General features: G+C 31.9%; 1 protein-coding gene across 1 annotated transcript; it reads left to right on the top strand.

Annotated features, from left to right (window-relative positions):
• The first annotated feature begins 17,061 nt into the window (after positions 1–17,061).
• On the top strand, positions 17,062–20,878 carry LOC7459201 (uncharacterized). Its single transcript, XM_024591640.2, has 2 exons — positions 17,062–17,865; positions 19,931–20,878. The coding sequence occupies exons 1-2, from the start codon at positions 17,216–17,218 to the stop codon at positions 20,565–20,567; spliced, it is 1,287 nt and encodes a 428-aa protein (XP_024447408.1). The 5' UTR covers positions 17,062–17,215; the 3' UTR covers positions 20,568–20,878.
• Positions 20,879–22,233: the final 1,355 nt, after the last annotated feature.

Here is a 22,233-nt window from a genome sequence, read left to right as displayed (position 1 = left end):
TAAAGATTTCAAGCATCATGATCATTTTTGTTACATATGAACCACTTTATGAGCATTGTTTTGTCAATATTAGGTCTCCTTGTTAAAAGTTCAACAAAAGTATCATTTGAAAAAACAATAGAGAGTTGTAAGGGCAAATGAACTTCCATCGTTTCAACTAAAGGATCACGAATATGAATGAGAAACTTCAAAAGTCTTCAAACTACATACAGACATATGAAATGGATGTTGAGGTATGCTTGTATTTCATAATGGTTTTGTTTTGTATAATCATTTGACACCTATCAAATCCCTTGCTTATATATAAAAAGATATTTTATCAATATTGATTGGAAATAAACCTCTACATTGATATAATCATTGTATCCAAGAAGAAGCTTTTTATTATAAAGTATAACACAACTATTGTCAAGTCTAATATCGTCTTTGACAACAAAGTTTTGAGAGGAATCACGTCGTTTATAACAAGCAAAGCCATTATCATCAAAAGTTGTTTAAGATTTAAACCATTTAGAAAAATATTTAGAGTAGTGGTTAAATTTCATGTATAGAGAGTTTTCACCACATGATCCATGTATCATAAATTAAGAAACAATGACATAACAAAGTGGATCATTCTGTTTATCTAGTATTTTAGCTGTAACAATTAAATCCACATCTTTTATTGTTCAACACATAAAGTCATATTTGAGTCAAATACGAATATGATAATGAGAAAGGTCTTTTTTTTTTAAGTCGATGGCCCAAATATCTATTTAAAAGTATATAGAAAAATATATTAAATAATTGTTTTTTTAACAAAAATATGAAAGAAAAAGCTTGAAAATATTTATTAGTAGAGATTAAAAAGGGATAGAAAGGAGCTTACTAGCAATGGTATTCCTAAAAGGTTTTCTAGATTTAATATAGAAAAGCATGTCATTAAGTTTCACTCGAAAAAGATAGGATATTATATCCTATTTGTCCTCATGTTTATAGTTTCTTTTCTTTTTTAGTGTTATTTGAATCTCATGACAATTAAGATTGTAAGTAAATGTAATGAATAAATTCGGATTACCATAAGTGCGATAAACTGTCATTGTATCTTGCTACAATTGTGTGGTTTTTTTTTTTCTATCTCACATGTTGAATTATCATCCATATTCAGAGGGATTTTAAATCTTAAACGAGCTCTTTTACCACCAGACAATAACAATAAAATGATTTTGGATGAGGCAACAACAAAAAAAACTAATCCTTCAGAGTAGATTTGGTTGATTATAGTAAGCCACAAAAAGGTTTTTCTAGTGCCATTGTACCCATTAATGGAAAATAGATTTGATTTTTAAAAAAAGGACAACATTGATAACATAAGCCTATATATATATATTTTTAATCATTGTTTAATTTTAGTAGAGAAATATAGTGTTGTTTCATGAGATCATTGAGATCATAATTTAGATTTTCTCTTAGATTTCTATTATGTTTCAACCATTAATTTTATGTTAGGTTTAGGTAAATTATGTTTGCTTAGATATGTTGTTGATGCATTTAACAATATTTCTAGCTAATAAAAAATGTAATTTTAGATCTCATGATCAAACATATGCAAATTTGGCATTCGATGTGAGGCTTTTGATCTTATAGTAATATCATTGTGTATATAATGCCAAAAATAAAAATAATGATTTTGATCAGAAACTTCACAAAATAGAATAATGTTGATAAAAACGTTGCCTCAATTATAGAAAGCTATTATAATTTCCTCTTACAATGTTTCAGCCCATTCTTTATCATCTCCAAAGAGGGCTAATGCTTTACATGTTGCTTAATATATTGGATACAAAATACCTTAAATCATTTTAAGATGGTCAAAACTCAAGGCTCCATTTACATGATTAAGCATAAGTCGTATAAATTATAGCTTTCCTGTAGATGATAGATATAAGCAATTCTACCAATGGATCTTTTTTTTGTTAAGTGCTCCAAATAGATCCCAAACATATTTAGATGGAAAATTTTGAATAATGAAGATTTTGAGCATCATGATCATTTTGTTACATATGAACCACCATGTGAGCATTGTTTTGTCAATATTAGGTCTCCTTATCAAAAGTTCAACAAAAAGTATCATTTGAAAAAAAAATGGAGAATTGTAAGGATAAATGAACTTACAACATTCCAACTGAAGGATCACAAATATGAATGAGAAACTTCAAAAGTCTTCAAACTACTTCATATAAACATATGAAATAGATGTTGAGATATGCTTGTATTTTATAATGGTTTTTTTTTCTATAACCATTTGACACCTATCAAATCCCTTGCTCATATATATAAAAATATTTTATCAGTATTGATTGGAAATAAACCTCTATATTGATATAATCATTGTATCGAAAAAGAAGCTTTTTTATTATAAGGCACTACACAACTATTGTTAGGTTTAATATCGCTTTTGACAACAAAGTTTTAAGAGGAATCATGATGTTTATAACAAACAAAGCCATTATCATTAAAAGTTATTTAAAATTTAAACCATTTAGGAAAATGTTTAAAGTAGTGGTTAAACTTCATGTATGGAGAGTTTGGATTAGCTTCACTATATGTCCTATGGATCATAAATTAAGAAATAATATCATAACAAAATAGGTTGGTTTGTCTACTTAATATTTCAGCCAAAACAATTGAATCCACATCTTTTGTTGTTTGACAATTAAGAGTCATGTTGGAGTTAAATAAGAATATGACAATGAGAAAGGTCATTTTTTTTTGGAATTCAATGACACAAATATCTATTTAAAAGTGCAAAGAGAAATATATTAAATAATTTGTTTTAACAAAACCGTGAAAAACAAAAGATTGAAAATGTTTATAAGGAGAACAAAAGGGATAAAAAGTAGCTTACCAACAATGGTATTCCCAAAAAGCTTTCTAGATTTAATAAAGAAAGCATATCATCAAGCTTCACTTGAAAAAGACGAGACACTATATCTAATTTTTCTTTATGCCTATAGTTTCTTTTCTTTTTAGTGCTATTTGAATTTCAAGCCAATGAAGATTACAAGTAAATGCAATGAATAGATTTAGATTACCATAAAAGTGGAAAACTACAATTGTATCTTAGTAAGAATTGACCATATATCTAATGCTTCTAGTTAAGAAAGAGAGAACAATGATTTTTCCAAAATTAGAACCATTATAATCACATCTTAAAACTACATCATGGATTCCTTTATAAAGTTTAGTCTTTAAGCTACTTTGGTTATTTTTTATATAATCAAGTCGATTTTCTTTCACGTTGAAAAAAACATCAACGAAAAATCATTATAGCAAATGACCTCATTTTAATATAGTACAATCTTCATCATTTATATCCTGAATTGAATATGCACAATAAGTATGCATTTTTATATGTCATATTTTTCGTGAGGGTGAACAATAATTTTCGTTGAGTCTTGTATCATAACAAAATCCATCCTCACCTCAGGGGAAATAAAAATGGGTATTGAGATGACATAAAATTTGGGTGCAATTTGTATATTCATTGTAGTGAACTAGAGCAACTTTCAATGATGACATCTCATTCCAAGAATAAATCATCGACATTGCCAAGTACCAAACTACCAAGGTCTGATGATGTAGAATTTTTATATTGCTTTGTGTTGTTATTCCTTCTACCAAGCAGTTACATATGCAATCAATGCTATTAGATAAATGTTTTTTTTCATTCAAAATAACTTTACCAACTCATTTATTGAGTCTAACATCTCAATAAGGCTTTTGACAATATCAACATCTAGTGGATTCTTCTATTCTTCTCCACCAAACATAGACAATCTATTAGAAACTTCATCCATTGTATCATAGATATAAAACAATGTAAATCTTGGTTGCTCCCTTTTCAAAGGAAGAAGTAAACCCATTAGATGGAGGTCGTGGCAATTAATTTTAAAAACATATGAGTTTGACACACTATTAACAAAATGGTCAATTTAGCTCCTATTGATGTAAATGCAAATATGTTAATTTAAACACAAATATTATTGTGAAATGTTCTAGATATGGAGCCATTATCTAGATTCAGTAAATAATCTAAAACTAGAAGAGTTGGCTAAAATTTTGGAAGCTTAAAATTCCATGGAAAAATCAAGCCAAAAATCTTGGGTAGTGATGTGATGAGGCAAAAAGTTGTTCTTGAAGCCAAAAAGTGTACCGCAATATTCACATGCAAAAATTTTATCTTCAAATCAATGTATTCACCATATGGTCCTATAAAGCGACCATATATATATATAAAGGATGAGATTGGATGGGTAAAAATTAAGAGTGAAATTATCAAAAATAAATTGGAAAGTTGCAAATTAAGTAATACTAAAGACAACCAAGAAAGAAGAAGGGAAACTATGAAAAAAGAAGACAATTTTTTTTTTAAGAATATTGCAAGCTCTTACTTGTTCGATTCATATGGTAAACATCTTGGTCAGATGAATAGCCTAGATTCAAAGTCATATGCATTCCACACATGTTTTCATTAAAAAAATAACATGTTATAAAATTGAACATTAGATTGGTGTCGCTGACAAATATTTGAAAAAGTAGATCCAACCTCAAACATTTGAAAAATAGGAGAAGAACCAAACCAACTGTATAGTTTTATTTCTGGTATTGTATCTAATTCCACTAGAATAGTTGATGCATCATTCTGAATTAAAAACAACATTAAGAGAGCGCAAAGAGGCTCGTGCTACATTTGAGATTTCATTGACGTTTTCGATTTTGATTGGAACATCAAAAAACATAAAAGTGGAATCTAAAACAAAGTTTGGATGTTCAATATTGAAAGTTGTTTAATTAAAGATAGTTGGATGATGTGTTGAAATTTAAAGAAAATAGTGTTGGGATAAAACTGACAAAGTAATAATAGAGGGTTTGGTTTCTAGAGGATGTGAAGTCACATGTTTCTGTAATTAAAATCAAGATTATAGGTAAGCCTATGTTTATAAATGACATTAAACAACATCAAACAAAGTGGTTAAAAGGACTTACTCAAGTCCTGGTCTTTGGCTTGGAAATTAAGGCTTCACTTTGTTCTTCTTCTTGAAATGGTAGAGGATTTTGAAGTTCAATAAGATCAAAACTATTTGAGGATCAATCTTAGGTTGTGAGATTATATATAGAAGTGTCATGAAAACATAGATAAACAACAAACCATGATAAAAAAAAATAGTTTGTAATAAGTGTCTTACTAGAGCCTTTAAAAGCATGACTTTTCTCAATCTAGTGGAAAGGTTGGTTAGGATTCTTCTCTTGCTCTCTTACTTACATGGTTGATCATAAAATAAATTTAATGTTGTGGCTTCTAAGAGAGCATTATATAAAAAACCCAAGGTTTATTAAAGATATTAATAAAGCTTAATTGATGACTCATATTGAATAAGAAATCCATTATTTGGCAATTATTGAGGTGGTATTTTGATGCCTCAATAACTTTTCTTACTTGGTCCAAATTGTTTAAAAGTAATATGTTTGGACATCTCTTATTTAAACCATACAAGATAGGGAAATGTAAGCCTTGGAGGATTCCCAATTATGTAGTCAGTAGTTGAGGGTTTTAAGACTTAAGAACTAGAATTGTTTTTTAGAAAGGGTCTGTTACTAGTATGAAATGAAAATATCTATAGGTTAGGATGTTTTTCCAAACTATAGTGCTTTTAAACTTCTCTATATTTGACTTTTGGTTCTCTTGTAGAAGTATCTATTCAGGCCTTATTTTAGTTGATGTCAAGGGGTATATAGCTAAGTCATTTCTATTATTGAGGTTTAGGAAAAATTCTACATATTCTCTAAAATAGTGTTTAAGAAAGGAGGATGTTAGCTAGCTTCTTCTCTTAAAAACGAAATTGGGGTCAGGGTTCATTTTTATTTGCTTGTCTTATAAAAATAGGCAATTGCTCATGCCTAAACCCATTTGAGTATCCCATATATGTTTGAGCTTGCCTTCACACCTGGTTTGACATTTCTCTTAAGCCGTTATACCCCTATAGATATGACTTAAAATAAAGGTACTTAAAACTATAATCTTACCCTCTACTAAAACTATTGTTTATCCCTATAAATATGACTTGATGAGATTTTTTTAGATTTAAAGCAAATTAGGTATTTGCATACCTAGTATAACATGAGGGCTACATATTATCTAAATAAGAGGGGTCAATGTCCTATTTTTCTCTTTTCATGAGTTTTGTAAATTATAGTGTACCTTCAACTAAGTCTTTAAAAAGACTAGTTTTAATTCTATAGTTTTATATAGTTCTTCACTAACTAGGTAACCACCACCTATTATGGCTAAGTCATAAAGAGTAATGTTCTATTATTCATACTTAAATATAAAGGTGAAGCTGGATTTAGACAAAAACAAGGAAAGGGCTACCAAAAGCTCTTTGTTAGGTTATGATATGACATTTGATAATTGAGTTATAATAAAAATCTTTTGGAATCTCCATTATATGCTGAGAAAGTGTTGCATTATATCCATCCTTTTGATATAATTTATGAGAGAAACATTCAACTATAGTAGGATATTCTTTTTCCAAGTATTTGAATTTACATGACTATCTTGAAAAGTGATTCGTTCTTTTTCAATGTCCAGGGCAAAGAAAAAAATATCTTCCCCATCTTTAGGTATTCTTCTTATGGAATGGGCCAAAACATTCATCTTTTTGTTTTTTTGCCTTGAGTAGCACTCATAATAAATTATTTAATGTAAGAAAGCTAATCTATAAAATAGTAGTAGTAGATATAAAGGGCTAATTTTAGAGCGGAACTTGAACCTACCATTCTAATCTTAGGAGGAAAAGAAGTGCTTAGGGTCCTTGATAGAAATATTTATAGAAAAACCTCTAGGGCTTTTAGAAAATTTAGAGATTTCCAGTAACATATAAAAAATTAGGTGCAATTTAATAAATTAAAATGTCATTTCTAAAATCCAAAGCACATATACTTTTTAAATTAAGTTTATTGGCTAAAACATTTAATACAACATATATGTTTTCAATCATGGTTGACTAATTTTAGATGAATAGTATTATTGACAACATCATACTTAGTTGATTTGATTAATCAATTTTATACAAGTGTGATGAGGTTAATATTCCTTCATTTAAGAAATAAAGCAATATAGAGGCATTGTTTATATCTAAAATAAATATACAGATGTCAAATATAGACAATTATGATTTCTCACCATACAATAGAAGAAGAGAGATGAAATAGAATGTGAATTGGAAGAATCGAATGAGCTGAAAAAGTCCTTAATTAAGCAGGGGAATTGGAGTAGTCGACTAAGTAACCATAAGTTATTATTGATAAAAAAAAAAGCGATCAACCAATAGAGTTTAAACGACCGCACAACTAGAAGATGCATTACTATTCAGAGCAAGAATCCTTAATAAAATAACTAATCAGATGTTAGAGATTAGTCTAATGATATGAATCTCGTGATCACGTGGTCACGTAACTCACAATCAAGATTGAGATCTGATCCTAGAAAGCCAAAAGAGGTCTGATAGAAGTGTGACACGATGAAAACATGTCTCAAGACACCAACTCTATTGAAATAAAATCAAATGACACCACAAAGTCATTTAATATTCAATAAATCAAATTCAGTTCGTTCAAAAACCATAAAATACAAGAATATCTCTCATACATTAAACTGAAAAGTTCATAAGTATTATTCAACAAAGGTGCCAAAATTTAGGCTTTACATGTGTTTAAATAGTTCTAAGAAATTAACCATAATGGATCTATCTTTGTGGGCTGAATTGACCCACTTACAAAAACTGACTCAAAACCTTTACTAGTAAGTCCAAACCCTAATCCTAACAAGCCTTGAATCCTAACTGAAAATAAAGTATTAATTAAGCCCAAACAAGCCTTGGGCTATAGCTAACAAAATAAAAATAAAACTTATAACTCTAAGTCTTGTTTTGTCGTGAGAAGAGAAGAAGAAAAGAAAACATTGTAGGTCTAATACAAGACTTATTTATTGTCTATATTGGTGCCGAATAATCTTAGGAACTAAAGGAGAAGTTGTAACCCATTTGGTTTTCAAGTTAGAATAGGATTCTAATCTCAGCCTTGTATTTATCATTTTTTAAGGAAAAAGATGTTGCATTTAATACTCCTTTTTGCCGTCACATGTGTTTCCTAAGTTAACTTGGATTCCTTTATTTTCTTTGTTATGTTTTCTCCTCACCACACAAGAAAAATAAAATAATAAATCCTAATATTTAAAGAAAATGATTAATTTTCCCTCACATAAAAATAAATTCAAAACTAGTTAAGAATCCACAAAACACATGGAAACATCATAAAACAAGGCTGACCAAAATTGATACAAAATTATCAGCTTTGTTGTTGAAATTTCATAGTCCAAAGAAGGGTGGATTGGGTCCCTCTTACACATGGATTAAATGTAATAAGGCCTTCTCTTAATGCTCTAAAAGATCCCTAAGTTCAGCAAAGGTCGAAACTTGTACAACTAGTCAATTTAATGCTTCTTTCAATGCTTTCGTTTTGGACCTTGTGATGGCCTATTTGGAACATGTAATGGTTCCTTGGTGTTCATGGGTTAATCCATATCATCTTCTTTCTTTTTAAAAAGATTCGACTTCGAATCAACACCTGTGTCAAACAAAGTAAGATCAATAATATTAAAGGTAGCATTAACATCATACTCACCTGAAAGATCAACTTTGTAGGCATTGTCATTGATCCTCTCTGAAACTTGGAATGGACCATCAACATGAGGCTGTAACTTTGATTTCCTATGGTTAGGAAACCATTCCTTATGCATGTGTACCCAAACCGAATCACTGAGTTGAAAAACAACTTGTTTACGCCCTTTATTTGCTTTAGAAGCGTATAACCTGTTCCTTTTCTCTATTTGCAGTCGAACTCCCTCATGGAGTTATCTCACCATCTTTGCCTTATTTTCACTATCTAAACTTATCATTTATTCCTAAGGTAAATGAATTAAGTCCATAAGAGTTAGTGGATTAAACCCATAAACAATTTCAAAAGGAGAAAAGTTAGTGGTCGAATACACAATTCTATTATAAGCAAACTAAAAAAAGGCAAACATTCTTCCTAACTTTTTAGATTCTTTTGAATAACAACACATAAAAGTTGTGATAAAGTTCTACTCACTACCTCAGTTTGTCTATTTGTTTGAGGATGATAATTTGTCGAAAATAAGAGTTTAGTTATCAACTTCCCTTATAAAGTCTTTTAAAAGTAACTAAAAAATCTAACATCACGATCTAAAACTATACTCCTAGAAATGCCATGTAAACATACAATCTCCCTAAACAACAAGTTTGTGATATGAGATACATCATCAATCTTATGGCATGCAATGAAATGCATCATTTTAAAAAGCCTATCAACCACAATAAAAATATAGTCTCTACCTTTTTTTGACCTAAGTAAACCTAAAGCAAAGTCCATAGAGATATTTACCTAAGTTTCAGTAGGTACATGTAATGGTGTATATAGTCCATATGGTTGTACTCTAGATTTTTCCTTTCTACATACAATGCACTGTTTACAGATTTGTCGCACATCCTTTTTCATCTTTGACCAATAGAAATGTTCATGTAATATATCTAAAGTTTTTACAACCCTAAAATGACCCATTAAACCACCCTCATATGCTTCACGAAGAAGCAATTCACGCAAACAACTAGTAATGACACATAATTGATTTTCTTTGAATAAGTAACCATCCATAAAATAAAACTTACCAAAAAGCTGAATGCCCACATGCATTATATATTTCAGAAAAGTCAAAATCATTAGCATACAATACCTTCACATATTCAAACCCTATTAATGTAGTACTCATAATGTTTAAAAGAACATACCTACGTGAAAGTGCATCAACCACTATGTTTTATTTGCCTTGCTTATACTTTTTTTTTATTAATATTATTATTATCAAAATGTAAGTATATTAATAGATAAAAAATATACAATGCCGGAGAACCAGCAAGTTCGTATACAATGATTTACAAAAGCAGGGAACAAACCCCCTGATAGAACTTTACATCAAAGCCAAGGAAAGGAAGCTAACAAGCTAAGTTTAACAGATAATGGTTATGTGAGGAACCATAAATTACAAGGTTCCCAACCTAACACAAAGCAAAAGTCAAGACAAGTAGATGGCCTGGGCACCAATTGGAGCAGGAAACACAAAGTATATCAAACTAGGATGCAAAAAACACATGAGTACCATGCAGCACAACAAATCTTCAAGAGAAACAGCAACAACCAAAGACCAACAAGAAACATATGTAATGCGGCTTAAAGGGCTGCAAACCGAAGAGAAAACAACTTTCCACAAGAAAGTTCATCCAGAACAGCCACCAATATAGTTAGCTGACATTAATTTAAAGGTGATTGCGCTCATGAAAGTGCAATATCATGTAAAATAAAACCTGAAATCTCCAAAATAGAGATTCAACCAGTATGCAGAAGTTCTCAAAGACTTTTTTATTCCTTTCTTCCCATATCAGGTAGATAACAATGCTGAGGGAGACCCATTTCATTCCGACAACATCGTTTTTCCTCTTGAGATAGAGGCCCCGAACAACATTACTAATGGTGGTCATACCCCTGCAGAGCCGAAGCCAAGATTTAATTCGACCATAAGAGGGATGTCCAACTGTAAGCAAAGAAAGGTGACTATGGCTTTCCTTATGATCCTGATAGAAGACGTAGCTAGCATCAGTATCAACAAAGTGCAACCTGTTTCGAGTTCTCGGCCTCCAAAGTAAAGCAAGCCAAAGGATGAAACTATGCCTTGGTAAACACCAAGGTTCCCAAACAACCTTAATCCATGACACCGAGGTTCCTTTGGATCTCAAAAACTCATAAGCATAACCTGAGAAAGGCTCAGAAATATTATCCCAACTTTGCATCATGAAGACTTCTGATTGTCCCCCGCAATCTACAAGGAGCTGATCTCAAAGAGTAATTAAGGACTTCTATAGGGGAGAGGAGGTTCTTTAAAAAGGAACCAACCAGATAGTACTATCTTGCAAGTAAAAATGGTGCACCCATCTAATCCAAATCGAGTCAGTTTTTAAATGAATATTCCATAGCTGCTTTGCAATGAAACAGTTGTTCCTAGCCTTGATGTCATAGAGCCCAAGGTCGCCCTCATTCTTTGGCAAACAGATGTGCTTCCAGGCTAATAAGGCAGACTTGCTTTTGGCTGTGTTACCGGTCCACAAGAAGTTCCTGCAAATGCATATAATTTGGTTGATGACAATATCTAGCATGCAAAAAATGCCGAGCCAAAATTGCACCATACCAAAGAGAATAGATCTAATTAACTCCAGATGCCCAGCATAGGATAAGTGCTTGCCCATCTAGCCTTGTATAACAGATTCAAGTTTATGCAGGAGGGGGGAAACCAGCTAGTAAGAAGCCTGTGGGGACTGGGGGGGACACTAAGGTATTTAAAGGGGAAACTGCCTTTAGAAAAAAAAAAGAATCTTGGACGATACCCTGTTTCATACTGTCTCTAACTCCTCCAAAATATATGAAAGATTTCCTTGCATTATGCAACTGCTCTAGAAGAATCCGAACAAAAGAATGTCATCAGCAAAAGCAAGGTGACAGATGTTATGAAATGCACACTTCGGGTGATAATGGAAGCCTGGCTGTTGAGATGCTATCTTTAGCATACGTGAGAGATATTCCATGCAAATTAGAAACAAATAGGGAGAGAGAGGATCACCCTACCGAACTCCACACCTCCCAGGGAAAAACCCATATAGGCTGCCATTGATAGCAACATAGAAAGAAGTAGTTTCCACACATAACATAATTAGATGAACAAAACGCTGAGGAAAACCCAGCAGATGAGGAAGCTCTCTAAGAAAGACATATTGCACTGAATCAAAAGCTTTCCTGAAATCAATTTTTATGAGGCACCGGGGAGAGGATCTCTTCCTACCATAATGCTTGAGAAACTCTTGAGCCAAGTTAATGTTATCAATCATATTCCTCCCTCCGAGGAAAGCATTCTAAGCTGGACCAATAATGTCTTGTAGGGCATGACACAATCTATACTTGATTATATAAGGAAAAGTCTCAATGAATTCAACCTATTTTGCATGTCTTCTATTTAACTTACATTGTCCTTTCAAATGTTTCAAGGACTCATGATCTGAATAAAGTACAAATGTTTTTGGCTTCAAGTAATGCTACCATGTCTTAAGTGTTTTTACCAAATCATACAATTCTTTGTCATAAGTGATATATTTCAAAGTTGCTCCACTTAACTTCTCATTAAAATAAGCAATGGGTCTTCGATCTTGCATTAACACAACTCCTATTCTTATTCTAGATGCATCACATCTAATCTCAAATGCTTTTATAAATTCAGGTAAAGTTAAAATAGGTGTAGAACATAATTTTTCTTTTAAAAGAGCAAAAGTCGATTCGTATTTGTCCTCTCTATTTAAACTCAACTGACTTTTTAATAACTTCATTAAAGGGTGCAGTTAATGTATTGAAATCTTTTATAAAAACCCTATAAAAACTAGCTAACCCATGAAAGCTCATTACCTCACTTATCGATTTTTATGTAGGCCAATCCCGGATGACCTTAATTTTCTCCTCATCCATTTCAATACCCTGTGCAATTACAATATAACTAAGAAACATAGTTTTCTCCATGCAAAAAGTACACTTCTTAAGATTAACATAAAATTTCTCACTACGCAACACACTAAGTATATTACATAAATGATCAAGATGTTATTTTAAATTCTTGCTATAGATCAGAATGTCATCAAAATATACAACCATAAACTTACTTATAAATGCACGTAATATATGATTCATTAAGTGCATAAACATAGTAGGTGCATTTGTAAGTCAAAATTGCATAACTAACCATTCACACAAACCATACTTAGTCTTAAATGCAGTTTTCCACTCATCACTTTTTTTCATCGTAATTTGATGATACCCACTTTTTAGATTAATTTTAGAGAAAATGTATGATCCGTGTAACTCATCTAGTATGTCATCAAACCTAGGAATGAGATGTCTATATTTTACTATTATATTGTTGATGACTCGACAATCAACACACATCCTCCATGTGCTATCATTTTTAGGCACAAGTAACATTTACACAACACACGAGCTCAAACTCTCATGAATGTATCTCTTCTCTATAAGCTCATCAACTTGCCTTTGAAGCTCCTTTGTCTTCTTGGGATTACTTCTATATGTAGTTGATTAGGAATCATAGCCCTAGGTACAAGATCAATATGATGTTCTATTCCTCTCAAGTGTGGTAATCTGCTAAGGATATCTTCAGGAAACACATCTTTAAACTCTTGTAATAAAGAAATAGCAACACTAGGCATAACATGATCAAGATCGTTATTATTGAAGTAAGTCTCCTTGTACAAAAGTAAGTCATTAGCTTATTAGTGAAAAATATAGACTTAACCACACTCTCTTTAGCATAAAATTGAGTTGTTTCTTTAGTTTTTCCACACAATTCTCATCACACTTGTTGACTTTCTTCACTACCGTTGTCTTACCTCCATTCTCGGCTAGATTTGGATGTTTTTGGGTAATGGTTGAATGGTCTGATTTGTTTGGAGTGGCTGAATGTTTGTTTATGTTTGGATGGGTGGTTGAATGGGTTGTAGTAGTGTTTCAGGTTTTGGTTGACTCTGATGGTCTTCTCTCCCCTTGTTCCTCACCTTGATTTTCTCTCCTCATAGCCTAATACTCACCTTTTAGCTTTATTTGATCACCATACACCTGTTTAGGTGGAAGAGGTATAAGAGTGATGGTTTTACCATTTGTTTACAATGGTATACCTATTTTTAACCTTATCATGAATTGTTTTCCTATCATATTGTTATAGTCTCCCCAATAAGATGTGACTTTCTTACATTGATATCACATCACATAAAATTTCATCAATATACTTTTCAATAAAAAAATAGAACTACAACTTGTTTAATCACTTTCACTTCACCACTATCATTCAGTCACTGCAATCTATAAAGTCTAGTATGCTTAACAGTACACAAATTCAGTTTACTAATAAGAATAGTACTAGCCATATTAGTACAACTTTTGCTATCTATAATTAAAACTACATATCTTATTTTGTACATAGAATTGCATATGAAAAATGTTTCACTTTACTGATCAATGTTATCTTCTTTGACCCGAACTTGAATGTGTGCCTTATAACCAAGGACTCCTTAACAGGTAATGCCAATTCATCCTAGGTACAATCCTCTAATGGTGGCATGTCTTCACAATATGATTTGTCACTCTTGGATTTTACATCACCATTATCTCTCGTCACTATTATCCTCTTGTTTGGACACTCTAAAGTGTAATGTCCAAGCCTCTGACACCTGAAATATTTAACATCATGAGTACATTTAGGTTGAGTGTTAGATTTACCTTTAAATATTATTTTATTTAGTACCACTCAAAGTTTCTTTGGTCTTTATTTTTTAATATTAGCAAGCATTCTTTTTGTAAAGCCTATCATAATTGATTTTTAATTTAAATTTTATTATGTTTTTTACTAAGAACATCTATTTTTGTTATCTTATAATAAGTAAAAAATAGATTTTTAAAATAGAGTTATTAAACTCAATCGCGTCTATAACTCAGGTCGCGGGCTTATCAGATTAGCTCGAGTTAAGGTGGATCGATCCAATATATTAATTATATTCTCAATGTAAAAAAGATGTCACCTTGATTTTTTTTAAAAGTCAAACTATTTTTTTTTTATCAATAATCCAAGATGAGTTTTGATTTTTCAAGTTGATCTGATCACATCAAATCAATTACACGATTTAATTTGAAACCAGACTAAAAAAGTCAAGATATTTCAAGGTTGACCTATCAATTCAAGTTTAACTATATTACAAAGGAATTTCCGACTACGATGTTGTAGAATTGTGTTATTCTTATTGTTTTTAAGACAATCATATAAAAAATATTTTTTTAATTATGACTTGCTTTTGTAACAGTAGAATCTTGTATAAAAAACAAACAAACAAATAATTCAAACTTTTGTTATAAAAAAAAGAAAATTATCCCCTTCTTATCCATTAAACTTTTGTTGTGGATGTTTTTCCGTCTAACGGTTTTACCATGTTAAACATTCTTATATTCCCTATTTTTATTTTTTAATTGCTTAGTTGTAGTGTTGATATTCTATTCGTGTATATAAATTATAATTATTTTGTTGGATTATTGATTTAATAGCTTAACATATTACTTAATTATACCACCACACTAAAATAACTAGGGTTTACTATTTATAATTATTATACTACTACACTAAAACAACTAGGATTTTTATAGGGCTTCATTGTTTGTATACACCTTAATATACTTGTTTAATTAGACTGATAACAATTTTACATTATAGGTTAGTTGATTAGCATGCCAATCTAAAATTAGAGATCTCAGGTTCAAGATAAAAAAATAAAAGACAGGACATAGCCAGATAAATCAAGGTTGTCAATTTCATTTCGGTAGGTGTTTCATTTTTTCAATTGGAATGAAATGTTTTAGTTTCGGAGCATTTCAGCGTGTCATTTCAGAGTTGTACTTTTCATATATATATATATATATATATATATATATATAATTCAACAAGCATAATTCAAATTCAAAATAAATTAATTATAAATTATGCAATACAAACACAATGTCAAATAAATATAATTTTAAAATTTTAAATATTCCTAAATAGTCAAGATTAAATAGAACTTTAACTTAAAGTAATTCAACTTAAACAAAATATCAAAATATTATGAAAGTAAAATGCTTTAACACAAAAAAAAACATAAATCAAACATCATTTCCATCATTAACATAGAAATAAGGATCTTGATCTTGTGATGATATGCAGGGAAAGTCATCAACTAAACATTTCAATAGTTAATTATTTCCACCAAGCTCATTCTCGTCATCAAAACATATCTTTTCATCCTCTAAAATCAAAGTAGACAAATATGCTTCAATAGTCTCTCAACTTATATCCTTTCCAACAAGAAGTCTAGGTTATTCACAAATACATTCATTCAATATGTCAATGTTATCAAGACTAATGAGATCTAAAGCATCCATTGTTTTGCTCAAATTCCTACAAAGTATAAACATGAAAAAAAACAACATGAATATAAATCATATATATTAGTGATAAATCTAATTTTCAAATATTAATATCATCGTTAATGAAAATGGTAATAATCATTTTCAATATTATTATTAATATCATTATTATTGAAAATAGTAATGAAAAAAAACTTTTTATACCTGAGTGGTTTAATTAATCAAATTGAACCGGGTTCAATTTGATTCAATGGCTTTTCAAGCCCGGAATGGAACATGTGAAATGAAACCAGAACATTCCGGTCGAAATTTATCTGGAAAATCTGGAACGGACCGAGATTTGAAATGAGATGAAAATTGTTCTGTTCTGTTTTGTTTTTTGAATTGGTATGAAATATTTCGGCCAGGTCATTCTAGATAAAACGAAACGGAATTGACAACCTTCCCAAATATGAAAACTTGACTCCTTTATATATATTTTTAATTTATTTTATTGACACTTAAATTTTTTTTTTTATAATATTCACTTATTTTTTAATTTTGATATGATTTTATAAAATTTTATTTAACTTTTAATTATTATGTATATATGAAAATATCAATATTAACAATAAATTATTTATAAAAATTTGATTCAAATTGTTTTTTTATTTTTAAATTGATTTTAAAGATAATTTTATTATATTTATAATTTTTTTTAGTTTTCAATAACAGATAAAACAAAATAAAATCTACAAGAAATCAAAATCAAGAATATTTATTGAATGAGTGGAAAGCAGCAGTGGATTCAGAGAAATCCAATGGTGAAGATTTAAAAAAAAATAAAAAAAAAATAAAAGAGTTTTGGTTAGATTAGCATTTTGCAAGAGTAGTGGCCATGTTCATATTCTAAAAACACTAGAGGAGGAAATCTATGCTCCTCCCCTCCCCTCCCCTCCATCGACTCAGTAGTCGTTAATAAGACATAAAAAAAAAAGACAAGCAAAGTAACGGAACTACAGCTCTAGAGAGACAGAAAAAAGAAAAAGAAAAAAAAGAAACAGAAATGGATCATCATCATCATCAGCAACAGCAACAGCAACAGCAGCAGCAGCAGCAACAACAATTGCTTTTACAACAACAACAACAACAGGTGCATCATCAGCAGCAGCAGCAGCAGCAGCAGCAACATCAACAACAACAACAATTCCTCCTGTTACAGCAATTAACAAAACAAGCCCAACAACAACAACAAGCTGCTGCTATTTCTCGATTCCCATCGAATATTGATGCCCACTTGCGTCCACCATCTATTCATCGCCCACTCACTCTTCAACAACAAAACCCTAACCCTAACCCTAACTCTAACCCCAACCCCAACCCCAACCCTAATTTGCAGCAGCATCAGCAGCAAGGTTCCAATTTGGGGCAAAATGCGCAGCATTCACAAAAGCCGCAACAGCAGCAGCAGCCACAGCCGCAGCAGCAGCCGCAGCAGCAGCAACAGCAGCAGCAGCAGCAGCAACAGCAGCAGCAGCAGCAGCAACAGCAGCAGCAGCAGCAGCAACAGCAGCAGCAGCAGCAGCAGCAGCAGCAAAAGGGGATTCGGCCTCAGGTGAACCAGGTGGAGATCCAAATGGCTTACCAGGATGCTTGGCGTGTTTGTCATCCAGATTTCAAGAGGCCATTCGGTTCTCTTGAAGATGCCTGCGAGAGGTTTTTCTTTCTTTTTGTATTCCCTCTCTCGTTTTTTGTTTTGTATACAACTCAAATTTTCATTTCTATGTGTGTTTTGCATGTGGGTATTTCATTTTCTGTCTGGTTGTTGTGGAATGTGGGAATTTATTTATTTATGCGCTTTTTGGTGATACTGTGACTTTTTTGTGTAATTGTGATGTGTAATGAGATTGAGATTGGGATTGATAACATTTTAATATGCAGTAATGGTGCAGTTGCTTTTTGGGTTGGATTTTGCTGCACTGCAACTAGTTAAGTTGAAAGCATTAGAGTTTGATCACATTTTATGTGGCATGATGCAGTAGAGAACCTGCATTATTTGACCATGATCACCTAGATTACCATTTTGTGTGGTAATGTGAGAATTGTTATTTGGTTTGATTGTTCAAAGATACAAATGTTTTTGTCGGAGATCAGTTCTTGATTATATGATTGATTAGAAATTCATAGACTTTATATGCATGGACGGAACAAATTGATGGGAGTTGCCATGTGGGGCTTTCATCTTGATGATCAGGGATGCTATTTGCGCTTTCACACTTCATTACATGTGGCATAGAAAGAGATGTAATTCTTCATCACGGCTTCCCAACAACTTGAAGATAGAATTAGATATAAGAATAATTGTTATTTATGTTGTTTGGAATGTATTTGCCAAATGGCATGTATTTGATATGAATTTGATGAGATGGATTGGAAGTAAACCAAGGGAAATGTCGAAATAGAAATGATTTTCCAATTTTATCTTGTAGGAATCCAAAGAAAGTCTCTCTAGATTATATAAAACAACTCTTTTTTTTAGCATCTTTTGTTTTCTCTAGAGGTTCTTAAATGATTCTATAATTCATGTATGTTTATAGTAACTTATAAACAGTACACAACGATGTGCTTCCTAACACTCCCTCCCAACCTTCATTTATGCACAGCGAAACAAAATGCAAAAACAATATACATCAAATGTATGTTTGCATATACTCTGTAAATTACAGAAATTCAATATAAGAAATCTCACATGGTGATGTGTTGCTTCCTCAACCTGTTCTATGCACAGAACATCTGCTATCCTGTAGTCATATATATATTTGACGTCCTTTTCTCAAACCAGGGGATATATTTTATTATCTACAACAAAAATTGGTCATCTTATTTTATTTGTAGTTAGTGGAATCCACCTACATCCTTTGATTTTCCTCTTATATAGCACCTGTTGCTTTGCACTCTTTTGGCATTACAAAGTCGTGAGCATTTTTTTGTATGGCAATACTAAGTGGTTGGCATGAGTGAACTTTGCATTTTATATTTGTATTGATGTATTTACCTTGGAGTATCTAGTTGAATTGCTTCAATCCCTGGCTCCTTGAGCTGCCAACCATATACAGGTTTAGTTCATTAAACTTAAAATCAAGTGAGGGGGAGGGGATGTGCAGGAGAAGACAGTTCATAATACACACCAGTTTTTGTTGATTTATTGATCTTTATGATTTTTTACCTAATACATGTTAGGCGTTTTTGGTAGATAGTTTTTCAACTCAATATATGGGTGTTAACCCCCTTGGAACCTTCTTATTTATGCTATTCCAGCACTCTTTTTTATGATGTGAAATTTCTGTTATTCTAAATTATTTGAGTCAACAAATGGAAAAGGAGTGCCAATAGTTTCCTTGTCTTATGAAACATGCACACCTGCAAACTTCTAGTCTTTCACTTCTATCTTTCCTTGTGAGAAATTAGATTCTGTTGAGTGTTAGCCTCAAAGATAGGTTAGCAAGCACTCTGATTCAAGGATTAACATTGTGATTTCTAAATTTTTGTTTGGCAAATTGATGAAATTTAATGTTTTCTTTTTTCAATCAAAAGGGAAAAGAATTAAGGAAGTTACGGGAGCCTTCCATTACTTGTTGATGGCACTTCTCCTAGACTCCACTGACTTTAATTGCGGTTTGTAGTAGTACAGTTCAGCACCACTAATTGAATGAATAATTACCACTATGGCTTTCAAAAGTTCTGCATTCATTTCATCTTTCCCCTTGCACAACATATGCAGATTACTGCCTTACCATGTAGTAGCAGACTATGAGGCAGAGGAGGATGATAGAATCCTTGATTTAGACACAACAGGTCAGATGCCATCTCGTTCGCAGCAGTGGGATCATAACATTGCTGCTAAAGTTGCTGAGTTCACAGGCACATTTGAGAAACAGGCCTTAGCCTTCAACATAATAACCCGCAAGCGTTCCTTGGGGGAATTCCGATCTGAAGAGAGATTGATGATTGAACAGGCTCTTCTCCAAGAGGAGAAGCGACTTTTGCTCAATTTGAAAGCTGAAATGGATGCCAGGGAGAAGGCCAGTCGGGAGGCTCAGTTAAGAATGGCGGCTATGTTTCAGGCCGAGCAAGCTCAGGCAGAATCACATGCTCATGCTGAAATGATGTCTCGGGCCCCGATAAGGGCAAGTGCACTCGGATCGCAAGGCAACAGTGTCCCGATTGGTCATGACATGGGAGAGCAGGAGCATGGTGTTAACCCAGATGAGATGATGAATGGGTGGGGAGGCAATGCTCCGAGAGATGAGAAAGAGCCTTCTGAAGATTTCTTGAATGATGAAGAAACTGAAAATGGGAACACAGCAGTACACAGTGAGTGGAGAGAAGTGGGAGAATTTGATCTAAACACTAGATGAACCATGCAGAAGTATTGGCTGGAAAGAATGCTGATAGTCGGTTTCTATCTTCATGGGATGAGAATGACTGAATGACACCTGATTTGTGATTCTCTTTCTGGAAACTATATCCAGCTCCAAGGCAACTGGGTAATACAATGTTGTAATTTCTGAATGCTAATGTTCTTCCATGGCCTTGTAAGGCAAGCTTGTTCAAAGCACTTGTAAGAATCACCTCGAAGTACCCTCGTGTATATTTAAGGGGGCAACACTATTTCCATGTTTCCAATAATTTCAGTGATTCTTATGGAAAAGGTTGGTGTTTCTGTTTATTTCTTTGTTCCTTTTCTTCTCCTTGGTTATTGCAGATGTGTCATTCGACGTTTAAAGGGGAATTATGGGATATGAAAACTTCCAGTGTCGTTTAAGAGTGCTTTGATGAAACAGGACTGATTTTGATTTTGAAGTGTCTGAATGAAACATGTAAAGACAGAAACGGGTGGTTCACTGGTTGTGTGGAATGATGAGTATAAAGGACGCTTTATTGCTTTTCGACATCGGTTTGATGCCGGACAGCAACGAATTGAAAAGGAGAAAGAAAAAGAGAAAAAGAAGAGAATAGGAGAAAAAGAAAAGGTCGAAGACAAGAGAGGAGAGGAGAAATATACAATTAAATAATATAAAAACAAACCTTGATGAAAGCTAATATTCCACTGAAATAATATGAACAATGCTCAATAACAAAATTAAATAGCAGTCCAATAGAATTGACTTGATTGTGTTCTAAGTATTGTTGGTCATCTTTAACCATACACATGTGGGCATGAATTTGATGTCTCCACCAACCTTTTCAAGGTCGGAAACACTCGGCCTTGTGAGTATAGCTCTTCGTGGCTCTAATGAAAAATGTTTTTTCATATGGTTCATAATAGATATAGATTTAAAGTTGGATATTAGACAACCACAATGCAAATACATGCAATATAATTTTAAACATGTTTTTATACCAAAAATAAACTATCCAAATATCAATCAAATATAAATAATAGTTGTTCACTAAACATTTTCAACTAAATAGGAAAAATAAAGCTAGGATCAACCATCAACTAGTAGAATTGACCATTGTCCAGGAAAAGTATAGTCCACCAAGGGGATTATGAAGCGATGGATCATATTACGAGTTCATAAGATCAGTCATAAGACCAAGTTTTATTTAGAATAAGACTTGGTCTTCTAGTCAATCACATGAAATCAAGTCTTATTTCGGATAAGATTGAATAAGATTTGGTTTTTTAGTTGATCACATAATTTAATAAGTCTTATTTAAAATAAATCCTCAACGGATTAAATTAGAAAATATTATAAATTAATTAGAATTCATATAAATGCTAAAAAAAAAACGTATTGGTAGGAATATAGATTGTATTAGGATTTATAATGTAAATTTATAAATTGTGATTGATAGTTTGTATAGATCATCTAGTAGCTTGAAATAATAGTCAACTTCACATATATATAGTTTTATTACTATGTTTCTAAAATTTTTCTTTTTTATTGTAATTTATTATTTTTCTTTTGCAAAACACACACACACACACACATATATACACAATTTTCTTTATGTTTACCTTTCTCTTCTTATACACATATATACACAATTTTCTTTATGTTTACCTTTCTCTTCTTA

This window comes from Populus trichocarpa, chromosome 19 (assembly GCF_000002775.5).
Source record: "Populus trichocarpa isolate Nisqually-1 chromosome 19, P.trichocarpa_v4.1, whole genome shotgun sequence".
Lineage (NCBI taxonomy): Eukaryota > Viridiplantae > Streptophyta > Magnoliopsida > Malpighiales > Salicaceae > Populus > Populus trichocarpa.
The sequence above is the reverse complement of the archived record's forward strand: the minus strand, read 5'-3'. Positions and strand labels throughout refer to the sequence as shown.